Source organism: Urocitellus parryii, chromosome 15 (assembly GCF_045843805.1).
Source record: "Urocitellus parryii isolate mUroPar1 chromosome 15, mUroPar1.hap1, whole genome shotgun sequence".
Classification (NCBI taxonomy): domain Eukaryota; kingdom Metazoa; phylum Chordata; class Mammalia; order Rodentia; family Sciuridae; genus Urocitellus; species Urocitellus parryii.
In genome coordinates, this window is record NC_135545.1 from 46816091 (window position 1) to 46833687 (window position 17597).

At 39.5% G+C, this 17597-nt stretch overlaps 1 protein-coding gene across 6 annotated transcripts in view; it reads left to right on the top strand.

Annotated features, from left to right (window-relative positions):
* The window catches only part of Znf23 (zinc finger protein 23), an 87585-nt gene extending 70381 nt beyond the window's left edge, over positions 1–17204 (top strand). Inside the window, exons 1-5 of one of the 6 annotated variants that reach the window (XM_026399267.2) lie at positions 4140–4907; positions 8344–8408; positions 10749–10875; positions 11449–11496; positions 15014–17204. In XM_026399267.2, coding sequence (XP_026255052.2) covers positions 8376–8408; positions 10749–10875; positions 11449–11496; positions 15014–16734 — 1929 coding nt within the window. In that variant the 5' untranslated portion in view covers positions 4140–4907; positions 8344–8375 and the 3' untranslated portion in view covers positions 16735–17204. Of the gene's footprint in view, positions 1–4139; positions 4908–8343; positions 8409–10698; positions 10876–11448; positions 11497–15013 lie in introns of those variants that run through there. The other 5 variants (XM_026399270.2, XM_026399269.2, XM_026399268.2 and 2 more) reach the window with 5 other exon arrangements.
* The last annotated feature ends 393 nt before the right edge of the window (positions 17205–17597 follow it).

Genomic DNA, 17597 nt, shown 5'->3' on the forward strand with positions numbered 1-17597 from the left:
CAACTTAGCAAGACCCTGTCTCAAAATAAAAAATTTAAAAAATGGCTGGGGATGTGGCTCAGTGGTTAAATGACCCTGGGTTCAATCCCCAATACTAAAGATTGATCTATCTATCTATCTATCTATCTATCTATCTATCTATGCAGTACTTACAAGCATGCACTACTTCCTCATTTTTTGGATGAACAAATGGAGTTTCAGAAAAGCTAAGTGTTGCCCAAAGTCTCTCAGCTAGTAACTAAAGAATCCAGGACTTGATAGTTCTGCACATTTGTTTTTAACTTCTTTTCCTTTATATTTTTCATATTTTCTATTGCTATGTCTTCCCATTCACTAACTTTTTATACTATAATATCTTGTATGTTCTTAATCCCATCCAGAAAATTTTTCATTGTATCCTAGTTTTTTATCTCTATAAATTTTATTTAGGTCTTTTTTATATATCTTCCAAGTCTCCATTTATATTTTGAATATATGAAATGTAGTTATAATAATTTAAACCCCATCATGACCTAATTCTGTAGTGACTATTTCAGAATGTATCAGGATTCATTTTTAATTTAATTTTTTGATTATGTATTGCTGGTCCAAGTAGGTAATATTAACTTGAACTGTGTACTCAGTGACAAGACTATGATTACACAATCTTGGAGGATATTTACATGACTACTAAAGAGCTTAAGCAAGGACCACAGACTTCTTTGTTATGTTTCTTTGATCATGAGAAGATTTTCTTGTAATTTATCCTTTTATGAGTCCAGAGAGACCTCAATTACTACTCCTTGCTTCATTCAGGCCTTCCAGAAGTTATAAGTCAGCTTCTGCAGAGAGAAAAACTTAGAAATCTTCACCACCCACATTTATATTGGTCAAAATACCTGATCAGCTGATTTCAGTTTCTTGTTCATTTTTTTGTGTCTGGCTATACTTTCCTGTGAGCTAAGTATTTAAAATAATGTATAACTTATACAAGAGTTATTATATAACTGTAAGTTATAATGTATATTATAACTTATGCCAATTTGTATCATTCCTAAATTTTATTCATACCTTATAAACACCTAACTTTTTTTCTAGACAAACTTTAAAATAATTTTTATAAGTTCTAAAACAAATTAGGGTTTTATTTAATATAATATTGGACTTATAGAATAAATCAAGAAATATACCCTTCCTATTGAAAAATTATCACGCCTTTCCATTTTTATTTAAATTTTCTTCATATATGTCTTAAATATTAATTTTTACAATTATTCCTATGTATCTTTTGTTGCTTTGTGAATAAGACCTTGCCTATCCTAGTATATTTCTCCACATAATAGATGAATGATTTCTACAAACTAGATTCAATTGATCCTTTATTAATAAGTAACTGATTTTTTCTTCATATTGAAACTTTGAACTCCTGGAATGCACTCCAATCAGATTTATTATTTTGCCATAATTTTCAAGAGGAAGAAGCAAGCATAACTATCTTCACTTTGTCATATTAAAACTGAAAGCACAGATAAAGATTTTTAAATGTGAGAAAATTGTCAGTTTTCTCTAGTGGTTGGGAAGGAAGGGTTTTCTGGAGGCCTTGGGGCTGTGGGACAAAGGTATAAGAGAAGAAGGAAGAGGTGGTCCTCAGCAGGAGAGAACTGAACAAACATGACTGTATAGAGATGGATTTGCAGAATGCTCCAAGCATGAAGGCCAGCTTAAATTTTTAACTGTTAGGTGTATAATTTTCCATCATTCCTCATTCCAGTGGTACTACTTAGGATTTGATATTGGGAATTAATTTGAAGGACCCAAGTAAATGTGTTTTAAATCTGATAAAAGTTTATTTCTTTCTTGTATATTATCATATATTATCTGAAGTTAAGTAGTCTAAGGTCAATATAGCATCTCTGTCATTCACAGAGGACATGCCCTCATCCTCCTGGTCTAAGATGCTCACCCTTAACAAATTCCATCTGGTTGGTGGAGATATGAAACAAGGAAGGGCCATGTCCTTGTATTTACAGACATAACATCAGTTTTTCTTCAGTTTATTTGATTGAGTCAGCCATAGGGACACACTTTGCTTTCAAGAATGCTGGGGAATAGGTGCTTTTTTGGGGGGGGTTGTCATGTGCTTTACTAGAGACTCTATTATTACATAAGAAGGGAAGAATGGAGGTTGACAGACAGCAGTTTTCACTTCTCCAGACCTACCACAGATATTTGTAACTCAGATTGCATCTGTTCTATCATTCTTAGGAGTATGACTCTTATGGTTATTTAGGGGAACTTATCATATTATCTGTAAAATTAGGTGACTGGTTTATAATCCAACTCTTTAGGGACAGTGTTTTTTTATGTTGTGATTTCCTATTTCTTTTCAACAAGCCTTCACTCCTATCTAAAGGTCTGATTTCTGAGTCTAAGAAGAAGTGAAGACCTGTACCTATTGCCGATAGCAATGTGATCCCCAGTATTGCTCTGCCCAACTATTGGTGACATTTTTCTGTCTGAATGAGAGAAACCATGCAAAGTGCTTATGGTAAAACAGTGAAGATGGGATCAGAGCAAGGTGGAGAAGGGATTTTGACCATGATTACTAACACCATCCCAGGCACAAGACATATCCTAATCTTGGTGGCATAGATGTTCACACAAAATGACTGAGCTGGGTGCAAACTTCATGGATCAGCAAAGCCTTTATTCAGTAGTGGAGTCATGCATCTGCCCACTTTTCTGATGAGCCACTGCCCAAAGCGGGAATCTGTGCTTATACATATTCCACTGAGAGGTGACTTAATTATTGACAGAACGTGTCAGTTTGGGCACTCAGGAAACAGGTTTGTGAGAATTTGAAATTTGTTTTTACTGGGCAATATTTTTACTTGGGGAAGAATGGAAGGTCTGGAGTCAGCATTCAGTACTTATCCCTTTCTCTCTGGGGTCCCATTGTACATTGTACTGTCTTTGGGAAAGGATTTATTTGGGGGAAGGATCAAATTTGACTTCCTCCCAGAGACTGCCATTTTAGGCTTGATGGATATCTCCTTCCCAGGGATTGTCCTGTCACTAGGAAAAGACGTATTGGGAAAGAATAAATGTTATAAGTGTGTTGGCTTCTTCCTCACTCCCTCCCAGACCACACTATTTGGGGGTTTGTCATTTTCCATATCTTACAATAGAAATAAAGACAGGTTCTACCCAGGTTTTGGGGGCTAGATCTTTTGGGTCATTCAACAACAACAACAAAACACCTGTTGTTCCCTTCCTTTGGGCCAGGTTTGGTTTTTATACCTGATGATAATGGTGTTGAACAAGATATAGTCCCTGCTCCTTGGAGCTACCAGAGAAGCAGATATTGAAGTAAACTATCACCACTAAATGGATAAAAACGTGCCAAGTACTGAGAAGTACAGGGTGCAGTGATGGCATGTAGTGGGCTGCCTACCTTATTCTGGATGGTCAGGGAAGTATTGCTTTCTATGGGAGTCCAGCTGACACTTCCAGTAGTAGTCAAGATGGAAGGTAAGAACAGGAAGGTATTCTAGGTTTAGAGAACATCAGGGCTTAGCAAGTGGGGCAAAAGTTGAGAGAAGAGAGAACATGGGAGTGATGAAAATGCTGGGAAGGTGAGTGGGGGCCAACACCATCCAGTGCTGCAGCATTGGAGGGAGCAGAATTGGAAGGAAGAAAGGCCTACACCCTTAGGGTTGGGGAGGGAGAATTTTAAGGGTGGTTCAATCCAGCGGATTTTAGAACTTTCCCTCCTCCTCCAAGACTTATAATTTCATGGGGGATGTATGTTGTTAAATTTGGGGAAGCTGGTGAGGTTACTGCCGGCATCGTGAATGGGAGCCAGGAGTACCAAATTCTGCAATGCATAGGGCACTCTTGCCTATTGAAATTTTTTTTCAGAATTTCAAATGTCTTGCTGGACATTCACGTCAGTGAAAAATCTACATGACAGCATGTAATGCACTGGTCCAGCCCATCTGGTTGCACCTGCAGCTTTACTACAATACAGGATTTTTTTTTTTTTTTTAGAGAGAGAGAGAGAGAATATGAATGAATCTCTTAACATTCATTTTTCAGTTTTCGGCAGACATAACATCTTTATTTTATGTGGTGCTGAGGATTGAACCCAGCGCCCCACGCATGCCAGGCGAGCGCGTTATCGCTTGAGCCACATCCTCAGCCCCCATACAGGTTCTTGACGCCCCTCCCAGGACCCGGACCCTTAAGGAGTAACCACCCTCGCGGGTCACAATCGAGCTGTCACGGGGAAAGGGGCAATGGCCTGCTCTATGCAGACGGGATTCCAGCGAGGCGGGGATGGGCGAAAGCACCACCGAGCAGTAGAGCCGGTACCCGCTAGAGAGGCTGGGCGCGCTTGGTGACGCATTTCCGGTCGCGCCGTGGAGCAGCCCGCTGCGGAGGTGAGAGTGGGCCAGCAGGTGCGGCTGGCGCTGCCCTGATCCAAGGTTCCGAGCGCTGGTGGGGCGCCCTTACATCGTGGGCGGAATTGGGTTTCCGCAGACAGCAGGGCCCTGGAGGCCGATCCTGGGAGAAGGAGCCGGACGGCGGCCAGGGGTCCTCTTCCTCCTCGACTCCTGCTTTGGAGTTGGTGGCCAAGCAGTAGCGCTTGATCTGCTCGGGGTCCATCCAGTGTGGGTACATCCAGCTGGGGGAATCCTTGCGGGTTGAAGCGGCCCGAGGTGATATCACAGGTCTCAAGGAAGTCGGGCAGGGACTTCTGCTTCTATGAGTTTCAAATTTGGACCGCATGCTCCCCGGCTCCTGCCGTGGGGTCATGAATTAGGGCCGAGAGGGAACAGAAAAAAACAGAACCTCTCCCAGCCACCCGGCAGCCGAAGCAGCCTTTAGGAGGGCACGGTCTCCTAGAGCTACGTCGGTTTCCAAAGGTAACATGACGCTACTTCTCTTAGGCTACGGAATAACAGTGACCTGGGCATGACTTCTACACTGTAATTACGATTTTACTCAGTTCTAGAATACGAATAAAATAGTTAACAGAATGGCTAATCTATAACCCCAGTGAAAACAAATTTACTTCCTGTAGCACAGTATTTGAATACAGCTGTTTTTGTCTTTAGCTTTATAGTATTTAGTCAAAATACGATTTTCCAGAGTTGCTTAGCTCTTGTCTTTCCCACTTCTTCACCATGGTTATGTTATTCAGTTGTCGTACAGTTAGGCTCATTTGCTGTTGTTTGCATTCCATTTTGGGACTTTACCTACACCCCATTCAGGTTGGTGTGTGTGTGTGGTCTGTCTGTCTGTCTGTCTTCAAGAATATATTTACATGGGGCTGAGGTTGTGGCTGAGCGGTAGAGCACTCGCCTAGCATGTGCAAGGTGCAGGATTCAATCCTCAGCACCACATAAAAATAAAAACAAAAATAAAGGTATTGTGTCCAACTACAACTAACAAAAATTTTTTAAAAATTAAAAAAAGAATATACTTACATATGAGTATATATAGTCGCAAAATGAGCACCTATGGACATATCACCTGATTTAAAAAGAACAGTGCTGGTGCTGCTACATCTATCAGTGTTCTTCTCACTCATCTTCCAGCCTCTCATTTCAGAGATAACATCTATCTTGAATTTTGTGTTATCATAGCCTGTTTTAAAAAATGTATCACCCGTGTGTGTGTGTGTGTGTGTGTTATTATTTGCAAGCTTTATATAAATGGCATCATAGTGTCTGTAGTCATCTCGTACTTGCATAATCAGTATTATGTCCCTAAATCCATTCATGTTATGTGTAGCTGTTAGGTAATATTCCATTGTGAAAATGATATGAAAACTTGTTAGTGTCAGTGGACACATGGGTTCTTTTCAGGTTTTTTTTTTTTTAATGAAGTAGTGCTTATAGTGAATATTTTTAACACATCTCCTACATATATGTGTCTCTAGGGCATATGTTTTTAAAATGAGGCATGAGTATTGGAATTTTTTACATACCTTTGTAATGAACAGTATGTTTATCTTTCTTTGGCTTATTAATGTGGAAAAGAAATGGTAGAGTTGACTTATTAGATTCAAATGGAGTTACATATTCTTCAATCATAGAATAAGCTTTCCTTTTTTTTTTAAATAACTTTATTTATTTACTTATCTTAATGTTGTGTTGAGAAGCGAACCCAGTGCCTCACACATGCTAGACAGGTGCTCCACCACAGAGCCACAAACTCAGCCCTAGTTTTCCTTTTGAACACCATAAAATACATTAAAAAAATGGACACTTGAGCCATTCTTAACAATCCGTGAAGTAAAAATTAATAGATAAGGTTATTTAAAACATGCAGTAAATCTAGAACTTATGAACAGAGGAAAAAATAAGCAATAGATCAGAGACAAAACAGAGTTGCTGACTGGCTACAAAATAGTAATTAATATGTGAAATTTAAAAATCTTTGGAATGTGGCTAATAGTCCAGAGGAAAATTTGTGGCCTTATAGACCTTACTTGCTAAATAAGAAAGAATGAAAATAATGAATAAATCATGGAACTTCAGGAAGGTGGGGAAAGCTTCTTCCAAAAGCAGAACATGGAACAAAGATTTGTGTGTAGGAATTTATTGAGGAATTTGTCAGAGGGACAGTGTATAACAAGAGGAATAAACAGAAGGGAAAGCCTGTTAAAAGAAAAACTTTAGGTGCGGTGGCACACACCTATAATCTCAACAGCTTGGAAGGCTGAGGCAGGAAGATCTTAAGTTTGAGACCAGTCTTAGCAACTCAGCAAGACCCTGTCACAAAATGGAAAGATGAAAAGGGCTGAGCATGTAGTTCAGTTAAAAGCAACCTTGGGTTCTGTTTCCAGTACCAAATAAATAAATAGGAAAAAATAAATAGAAGAAAAACTTTAGATAAATTTAACCAAGTTCACTTATGTTTTGATAATTAGACACACCCTAGAACCAGGGCAGGTTCAGGAATACTCTGGGGTCTTCATGTGGCTAGAGAGCACTTTCAAACAGAAAAGGGGAAGTGCCATCCAGAAATCAGAAGTTCAGTTGGTTAATACCTGGAGTTTGCCTTATTTGAACCTGGCTTGACTGAAGCTCAGCCATTGACCAAGACTTTAGCTATAGCTGGGTATGGTGGTGCACCACTATAATCCCAGTGAAAGCTAAAGCTAAGGCAGGAGGATTGAAAGTTCAAGGCCAGCTTCAACAATTGAGTGAGGCTCTAAGGAACTTAGTGAGACCCTGTCACAAAATAAAAAAGGGCTGGGGATATGGCTCAATTATTAAGTGTCCTGGGTTCAAGCCTTGGTACTTTAAAAAAAAAAAAAAAAGGACTCAGCTGTATATTACAAAGACAAATTTGTAAGTTACATTGGGATTTTTCAGTTTATGTTCTAAGTTAGGTTGCAGCTTTATACACACAAAGACTCAAATATGTGAATAGAGGGCTTTCTTCAGCCAAATTAATTGAATATACCAATACAAGGACGCATTGTCAAAGTCTACACAGGCTGTCTTGCAGAGAAGCTCCATCTTTGAGGAGCCTCATGTGACTCTTCAGGTGTTATCTCCCCTGTACTTCAGGTCCCAGCAGGTGTCCTATAGAGGCATCAGAGGGCCTCAGGGCAGGAACCAGGTTAAATGGTATAGATTCTTTCAGAGGCATTGTTGGTTGTAGCTTCCCAAAGGTGGTCAGTGCTTCCTTGGAACTTCAGAAGTCCATGACTTTGCAATCAAAATGCCAGTTAGTGTGAGGGCGCAGTCTGGTACCTCCCTTCCAGCCCAACTTCCTTAAGGAATCCTGGGCTATGCAGGAAGCTAACTGTCAAGACCTCTGTGGAAGCACTAGGATTCTGGAGGACCCTCAGATCTCTCAGGAAACAGGCAGCTGTCAGGAAGCAGCTGTTCCTTTCTCCAGGTGCCTTCCCAGAGCCTGACTCCCTAGGCCTGTGTGCTGGGACTGTAGCACAGCCATCTTTGATTCTCTTACAGTATAATCAAGATGGTGTTTGTTCAGAGAAAGAGAAATGAGTCAAAGATCATAGTAATGTTCTGTCTGAATTGTTGATAGATGAATTTTTTTATTATTCTTTTAGACTGCATGCACTTTTATATACTTTTCTATATGATTTTTGTCATATAGAAGTCCTAGGGTTTCTGAAAGTGTGCATCATTGTCCTAGCTGGGAGGAATCCTGGGCACTGAGCCAGGGAACAGATCACTTCCTTTTTCCTGTTCCATGATAACTCCTATTCATGCTCCTGACTGGATGCTGGCTACCTATGCCTTAGATCTTCTCTGAAGGGCTGTGTTGATCCTGGTGGATGGTGACTCTCCTCACATTTTCTCTGTTTCTCCTCAGCTGCAGCCCTTCTCTGAGAGGGATACCAGGTGATGGCAGCCATGCTCCTGACATCCTGGCCCCAGGTGAGCTGTGGGTTCTTTAACTCTTCTGGCAGTTTCATTGAGCAGAACTGAGAAGGGCGCTGGTGAGCCTTGGCTTGAAACAGCTTCTGCCTGCAAGACAGGAACTTCTGGGAAAGGTGGTTCAGGAGTGGGGCAGCAGAGACTGGGATGGTGACCAGTGGAGGCAACAGGGAAGCCCATAAGGCAAATGTGGTCCTTTGCATTCCAGGGGTCCCTGTTTCTTCATACAGGAGCATCCCCAGCAGGGGGCTATGGGTGAATGGGGCTATGGAAGCTGCACATGTGGGATGCTCTATGCACTGATGTGAGTGGAGGAGAATTACACAGGTTTGGGATTCCCAATGGCAGGGGTATCAAGGAAGAGGAGGAGCAGGACCAGATCAATGAGAACGATGCTATGCCTCTAATTAGGGGGGAAAGGAAGTGATGATGGGAGTGGGATAAAGGGAGGGGAAAGACAGGGAGTCTTGTGGAACAGAGTGTCCCTTTATGTCCTTGTGAAGCTTTCAGGGCTTTAAGATTTTTGAAGAGTTCTTAGCCTTCTCCCTGCTGAATGAATGAATGAATGAATGAATGAACGAACGAACGCACGAACAAATGAACGAACAAGCTTGCAAACCAAAATGTCTAAACACTTTTCAGGGACTTTGCAGATCTCCTGAAGCTTATCCATGGATTTCTGTAGACTCTAGAATTCCATAGTCCCAGTAACATATTTGAGGCTTACTGTGTTGCAAGATCCAAATGGTGCCCCTTGCATGGACCATTTGGACAGGGTGGGTTTTTTTTGTTTTGTTTTGTTTTAAATTTTTTTAAGTTGTAGTTGAACACAACACCCTGTGCTCGGTGCTGTGTTGTATTCATTCTACCAAAAAGACATGGAGGCAAAGGGGAGTGATGTGCCCTAGGTCACAGAATTATTGTGTGATTTGAAACTGTCCAGCCACATGACAGCTGTGGAACCAGTCATGTTAACTTAATCAGATTTGTGACAGCCATGTATGAAATAATTTTCAGGGGAGATTCAAAAGCAAGGTGGCCATTCCAGAACAAATTCCACTGGCCCAGGAGATATGGGCTTTATCAAGGAAAGTTGTTTAAGAGGAGTTGTTTAAATAGTACTGCTAGAGACCTAAAAGTCTTTAGGATGTAGAAAGTCAAAGGATTGGAAAATGAATAGAGAAGAGGAAGAATCAAGAACAACCCCATGTTTCTACCTGACAATTGCTTTGTGGATGGTGCTGACATTAAGAATGAGTTCAGGAGGAGCTGCCAACTTGCTTGGGGAAAGGGTGGTGGTATCATATAGGAGGGCTCTTTTTTTTTTAATTTTTTTTTTTTTTTTTTTTTTTTAGTTGTAGTTGGACACAACACCATTATTTATTTTATTTATTTTTATGTGGGGCTGAGGATTGAACCCAGGGCCTCACACTTGCCAGGCATGCGCTCTACCACTGAGCCACAACCCCAGCCCCTAGGAGGGCCTTTAATTTTGTCCAGAGAAGTTACTTGACCTACTTGAGGTCACACATACAGGACTCACAGACACACTTAGAAATTGGACTAGAATTGTTGGTAGATGGAGGTCCACAGGATCAAGAAGACAAATCCGAGCAGAGAGGAGTTGGGAGGCAGATCTCAAGTCCTCAAGGTTGTAACAGAAAGCTGAAGTAGGAGGAGGGAGAGCCAACAGGGGACTGCAGCTGCTTAGAAGGGACTTGGGAGTTACATCAGCCCTAGCAGCAGCTTGTGCTGACCACATAGCTTAGTGGCAAAAATAGAGACCAGAAGGGTGGCAGAGCAGCTGGCAAACTGGAATGGTGGTCTTCCTTCTTTCCCGAACATTTTTGGAGAAACACTGAATTTTAGATAGAAGTTGGAAAGGATGGAACTTGAAAGGGAGAGTGTATCAGAAAATGCCAGTGAAACCACTGGCCCAGGCAGCACTGAGCCTCCCTGCTGGCAGTGCCAGAGAAAATGCCACAGAGCCCCTGGTTAGGGGGTCTGTGATGGGAGTTCCTGGCAGATGAGATGGAAGCCAAAACTATTCTAAAGGAGCAGAGTTGTTTTGGGGGAATTTGTTTATGGGAAACATTTTCTTTTAGCCTAGCTTATGTTATCTTTTATAAGCATAAAAAAAATGGCATAAGGTTTCTGTGCTGTGAGAGTAGATGGATAGTCCATGGTTTACTTTGCTGGTGCTTTTTCTCAAATCTTCCTTGTTATTAATAGTGTATTCTTAACAAGCTCCCTCCCCAGACCTTTATACTGCCCTCTGCCCCTCACTTAGGGCCTGAGCCATGCAGTTGGCCCTAGGGCAGCAGGAACCTGTTGTTTCAGAAGTCGGTGACCTTTGAGGATGTGGCTGTGTACTTCACCCAGACGGAATGGGATGGCCTGTCTCCTGCGCAGAGGGCCCTGTACAGGGATGTGATGCTGGAGAATTATGGGAATGTGGCCTCCCTGGGTAAGGTCTCTCTCCCTTGGATTCAAACTCTGCCATTTGGGGATTCCTGGCTCCCTTGTCCCTGACAGGTTGCAGGTGGAGTACCTGGTACTCTTTTACTGAGTGGGTACCTCGGTGCTATTTCTAGTCTCCTGGGGATTGCCAGGAAGAGCAAACCTCAAGCTCTCTTTAGACCAACATAGGATTTTTAGGTTTTGTATACACTTTGATTCACCCTATGGAAATTGTGTTTTGGACACAGCAAAAAAATAGTTACTTCCTGTTCCATGGTGGCATCTTCAGGATTTCCCTCATCTTACTTATTTTGAATCTTTTTAAGGATTTCTGTGCTCTGACTATTTCAGTCCAAGGTCAAAAAGTGGTAATCCCAATAGTCTGGGCCTTTCCCAAGTCTTCCCACATCCCTTCCAAAGTTCTGGCCCTTCTCATCCCCCTCCCCTCCCCTCCTCTCCTCTGCCCTCCACCATTCCCAGAGTTCTATCTTCCTCATTGCAGAGGCAATGTGAGAAGAGGTTTAGGAACTCATGTATGGGAAATAATTTATGTCACTCCTATTTCCTTCTTCCAAACCAGGATTTTCACTTCTCAAACCTGCTGTGATCTCACAACTGGAAGGAGGAGGTAAGTTGGTGGGCCCTTCTCCACTGGCCACTGGAAGTAGAACAGGCCAGGGCCTCTGCACTGATAAAGGAGGCACATGTTGCCCAGCAACATATAAACATGCCACATTTATTGGCCAGCCCTACAGAGTAAAGTTTAAATAGTTTTTATTTTTTGTTTTGTCTTATTTTATTTTAGTGCTGAGGATTGAATCCAGGGTCTTGGATATAAATTTTGATGATTTATAGAGCTAGGCCTATTCTGTTTTCAGAAATTTCCCTAATTCTAACAACGGATATTTTTTCAAGTGCCTTGTTTTCTTTTCAATCCTAATTTTGGAATCCCATCTTTCTCGGACAAAATTAATTAATTTTGAGAGTCCTTGCCATTAATATTTTCCACTTAATGTGGTGGATATAAAATTAACAGATTCTTCACACAGAAAGGCAGAAGCTGCTAAAAAGCATAGTTGGCTTAGAGAAGGCTTCCCCAAGGTCCCCTCCTCATTGTACTATTTCCTAGTAGTGTGACTTTGAGAAGTCCATTTATTTGAGATCTCTAAGATTCACTGATCTCATCTCTGAAAACATAATAATAAAAGGAGGTAGGATTGCTAGTCTTGTGGGTTGAGGATTAAATGTGTTAAGACACATCAAGTACCTAGTATAGTGTGTGTTTAATTAAATATTTTTATTTTGGGGCTTTGGGGGAGAGAACTATACATAACAGAAGTAAATAGGTTCCTTTTCAAACGTTGATATGTGGCTAAAACACTTCAGGTGTCTTACAAATATGCATATTGTCAGGGAGTCAGTCTTGCGATGGAGTCAAGAGTTTCCATTTTCATTCATATTTTGAGGTCCTTAATCAAAGGTGTTTGGATCTGATTCTATAAACAACAGATGGTTCTGAAATCTTGTCTCTAATCCCAACCCATCATGATTTAACTGAGGATTAACATGATTCAACATTAATCTCATGCCTCACCTATTTGTGTAGATTAATTAAGGTGAGGAATAAAATGGGTTCTAGGCAGGAGCTCTAAGGGAAGGAGGAGGAGGCACAAGGCCCATGTCAGCAGAGTTGACCTTCTTTTAAAAATCTTTTTTACAATCCCCATCCAGTACCTTCCACTTAAATCTCTTGTACTGAAACTGTATAAATATCCATTCTACAAAAAGAGGTTGAAAATGAGTTTTTTTAAAAAATGGGTATATTCCTACTTTTAAAAAATGGAAAATATGCTCTAAAAAATGAAGTGGAGAATAGATATTGACATCTGCCACATCATAGAATTGGAAAACAGAAGGGTGCCAAGTGTGGAAATATTGGCAAAGAATAAAAGTGGTTGATCCACATACAAAGTTTAAATGTTAATCTGAGTGAAAGTCCACGCTCAGCAGAAGCCAGAGAAATACTACTTAAAGTAATGATAGATGAGTTGGGAGTTTAACTCAATGGTAGAATGCTTTCCTAGTATGTGCAAGGCCCCGGATTTGATTCCTAGCATCATACACACAAAAAAACCAATCATGATCATCATAATGAGATTTCACCTATCAGAGAACCTATATCATCAGTGAGAGCAATTATATTAAGTGTTGATAAAAGTGCATCAAAACAGGAATAGACTCCTTAAGTGAATCCATTATGAATTAGTAGTCTTTCTAGAATAAAAGTTTATACTTGGTAACCTGACTGTACCCTAATAAAATAATCAAAGTTATAGGCAAACATGTGTATGTATAAAAGTTTACCACACATTTATATAGTAACAGTATATTGGGAGGGTTTCAATTTTCAGTGTAAAGAGAATGGTTAAATTGAGGTACCTCTGGAGTGAGAAGAGTATTTAGCAATTTCAGAAACCTATTTTTGCAGTCTGTCTAGACATTGGAAAATGATCATCATGAATAAAAGAAAAAAATATTCAGTTTTGATATAGTATGTATTTGTTTTTAGAAAAAAGTGAAAATGGTTAGGGAAAGAGATGCTTCAAATTAGCAGTAGTTATTTTTAGGTGGCCACATTTCAGGTAATTTTAATTTCCTTTTTTATAAGTTACTAATATTATAGCTGTCTCAATCAGTTTGAACTACTGTAACAGAATACCATAGATGGGGTGATTTATAAAAAACAACAGAAATGTACTTTTACATTTCTGGAGGCTGGAAGTTTAAGATCAAGGTGCAGACAGATTCTGTGCCTGGCAAGGGCCTGTTTCCTATTAAGGCAACTATCTTCTCACTGTATCCTCACATGGTGGAAGGGAAGAGAACTTTCTAGGATCTCTTTGAAAACCATGCTAATCCCATTCTTCAGGATTTTGCCAAAGGCCTCACCTTATAATACAATTTTATTGAAGGTTATGGTTTTAAAAGCATATGAATTGAAGGTCGGGGGGAGAACATTCTGTAGCATCAGATGGGAATTATTTTTTAATTAGGAAAAGACCAGTGTTATTTTTGAAAATGCTTTCTAGGAAATCCAGCTTATTTGGGTTTATTAAGGGGCATATTCCGTGTGGTTCAACAGGTATGGAAGATGAAAAAAACAGAGGCACTCTTTTTGGACCAACATTTTGAGAAGTTTGGGAACAAATGCAGAATTCAGTAGCTCTAAAGATTATTGAAATTATAAAAGAATTTTAGGAAATGATCGATTTTAGGATTAGGGGAAAAGGTGGAAGGAAAAGGCGAGGCTAATACAGTAGTATTCTGGAGGGATGGGAAGAAGTGGATCAAATAAGGGCTTTTCTGAAGTGGAAGAAAAAGAAGTTAAAGAAGGAATTTTGAAAAGCCTAGAATTTAAGTTCTGAGGAAAGAAAATTCTTTCCCTTTTACTTCCTTTTGCCATGATGTGTCATTGCCAGTATTACCACATATTGCTGGATTTCTTTTCTTTCCCAAGCATTTTCTTCTTTTATTAATAAGGAACTTGGTGTCATGGAGATGACTAAGATTGCAGAGTATAGAAAAGCATAGTATGATGGGGAAAATGCTGATATGGTGGACAAGACCTACAGTTTTTTCAGTGTTGTCAGTTTCAACGTTCATATTATTGATAATGGCTTTTTCTTAGGCAGAGCGTGACTAGTGATCTTTTATAATTATTACTTTAAAATTCATAATATTGATACATGCTCAAATCAGTATAGAAATTATATAAAGTAGAAAAAGAAAGTCTACTAAATTTCCTATACCAGTTTGCTCAGTTTCTTGTGTATTCTTCCAGAAGTAGTTTTCTAGGAATAGGCATGCATTTTTTTTTTTTCTTTACATGAGTGGAATCACCTCTGTGTACTGTTTCTGTACTGATTTATTCATTCACCTAGACTTTTCATGTCAGCATATATGGATTTATTTAACTCTTAGTTATATGATATTTCAGCTTATAAATGAACCTTAAGTTCTTTGACTTAATCTGGTGATTTTAAAAATCCCTCTGATTACTATGATCCTTTATAGTACAAGTGTTTTGTTTTTTTTTTTCCTAACATGCTTCTTGTATGAAATTTTCTATTTTCTGTTTTTTATAGTAGATCTTGATATCCAGACTGGCAGTAATTTGTCCAAAGAAATGTGTGAAGAAAAAGTTAGTACATCATTTGAACTTCACAAGGACTCTTCCCAGGAAACAGATTTTTCAGAAGCCTTTATGCTTGAGCAACAACAGGAAGTCCACTTAGCAGGAAGTATGAAGGAGGAAAAGAGCAGTGTCACTGATGGTACAGTGAAAAATGAGACAAGTCCTACGGAGGAGTGTCTCTATAGTCAGAGTTCAAACTCATTTCAATATCATACCATGTCCACTGGAGAGCAACACCCTGGTTCTATAGGACAAGAGAAAGTCTTCAGCTTTGACATAAAACTTGTTAAGCATGAAATAATTGATACTGAAGAAAGACCTTTGAAATGTGAAGAATTAGTGGAAACTTTAAAGTGTGACTCTCAACTTAATCAGCAACTAGAAAGCTACACTAGTGTGGACAAACCTTTCAAATGTGTGGAGTGTGGGAAATGCTTCAGCTACAGTTCACATTATATTACACACCAAAGAATCCACAGTGGAGAGAAACCCTATCAGTGTAAGGTGTGTGGGAAAGCCTTCAGTGTTAATGGGAATCTAAGTAGGCACCAGAGGATCCATTCAGGAGAGAAGCCCTATCAGTGCCAGGAGTGTGGAAATGGCTTCAGTTGTAGTTCTGCATATATCACACATCAGAGAGTCCACACCGGGGAGAAACCTTATCAGTGTAATGACTGTGGGAAGGCTTTCAATGCTAATGCAAAGTTAATTCAACATCAAAGAATCCACACTGGAGAGAAACCTTATGAATGTAGTGAGTGTGGGAAAAACTTCAGGTGCAGCTCCCAGCTTAGACAGCATCAAAGTGTCCATACTGGAGAGAAGCCCTTTCAGTGTAAAGAGTGTGGGAAAGCCTTCAATAATAATGCAAAGCTCATTCAGCATCAGAGAATACACACAGGTGAGAAACCCTATCAGTGCAATGAATGTGGAAAAGCCTTTAATATCAAAGGGAGGTTAATTCAGCACCAGAGAATCCATACTGGTGAGAAGCCCTATGAATGTAATGAATGTAGGAAAGCCTTCAGGTGTAATTACCAACTTCGGCAGCATCTGAGAATCCACACTGGGGAGAAACCCTATGAGTGTAATGAGTGTGGAAAGGCCTTCAATGTTAGTGCAAAACTAGTGCAGCATCAGAGAATTCACACTGGGGAGAAACCCTTTGAATGTAATGAATGTGGGAAATGCTTTACCTCTAAAAGAAAGCTACTTGATCATCATCGAATCCATACTGGAGAAAAGCCTTATCAATGTAAGGAATGTGGAAAAGCCTTCAGTGTCAATGCCAAGTTAACGAGGCATCTGCGAATACATACTGGGGAGAAACCTTTTAAATGTATGGAATGTGAGAAATCATTCAGCTGTAGTTATTACTATATTGTCCACCAGAGAATCCATACTGGAGAGAAACCCTTTCAATGCAAAGAATGTGGAAAAGCCTTTCATGTTAATGCCTATCTAATTCGGCATCAGAGAAGCCACACTGGAGAGAAACCTTTCCGATGTGGGGAGTGTGGCAAAGGCTTCAGCTTTAGTTCTGACTATATTATACACCAGACTGTCCACACTTGGAAGAAACCTTATGTGTGTAATGTGTGTGGGAAAGCCTTCAGATTTACCTTCCAACTTAGGCAACATCAGAGTGTCCATAATGAAGGAAAATCCTAATAGTGAGAATGATGTAGAAAACTGAAGACTAATATTGAAATGGATTATGTATCATCAGATTCACCCTGGGCAAATACCTTGAAAAAGAAATGAATATAGCAGTCTTCTCATGGAAACATCTCCTGTTTTATTAAGTTTTTAATCAGGAGTGTATAGTCAGTTAAAAAGTAATATCTAAAAAATATATAACATTGTTTTGTGTTGACAGCCAATCAGGAAACATGATTAAAGAAAATATCTCACTCACAGCAACATCAAGAAAAGTGATTTTCTAGGTATAAATAATTATTTTGTAGGACCTGTATGGAGAAAATTATAATTATCCACTGAGGGCCACCAGAAGAAACTTGAATAAGTGGAGAAGAGAAGCCTTGTTCTTGCATAGGAAAACCCATTTTTTAAAGATGTTCACTGTACCTAAATTAATTAATTTCTGTTTAATTTTTGGCAACAAGCATGCATTACTTTTGTAAAGAGGAAAAACAATAAAAATTTCCTTTAGAAAGGAAAACGAGTGAATATTTTTATGAAATAGAGGCAGCATTTCAAAGCTTCAGATGAAAACTAAAAGCCAGCAATAAGGAAAATATTGATAAACTGATCATTCAGAGTTAAAGTTTTCTGTACATTTTTGTTTTAAATAATCCCAAATAAGCCTAAAAGATAAAACACAAAGTGTGGAAATACATTTGTAAAATTTGTGATAAGAAAGTGTAATATCTAATATATAGGGAAGTTTTACAATTGAAAGATAAGTAACAATAAAAACCTTCAAATGACATTAGCAGGCAGCTTTTAAAAACATAAAAATGACTATTAAAGCAAGAAAAGCTGTTTTGTCAGTAGTACTCTAAGGAGAGATT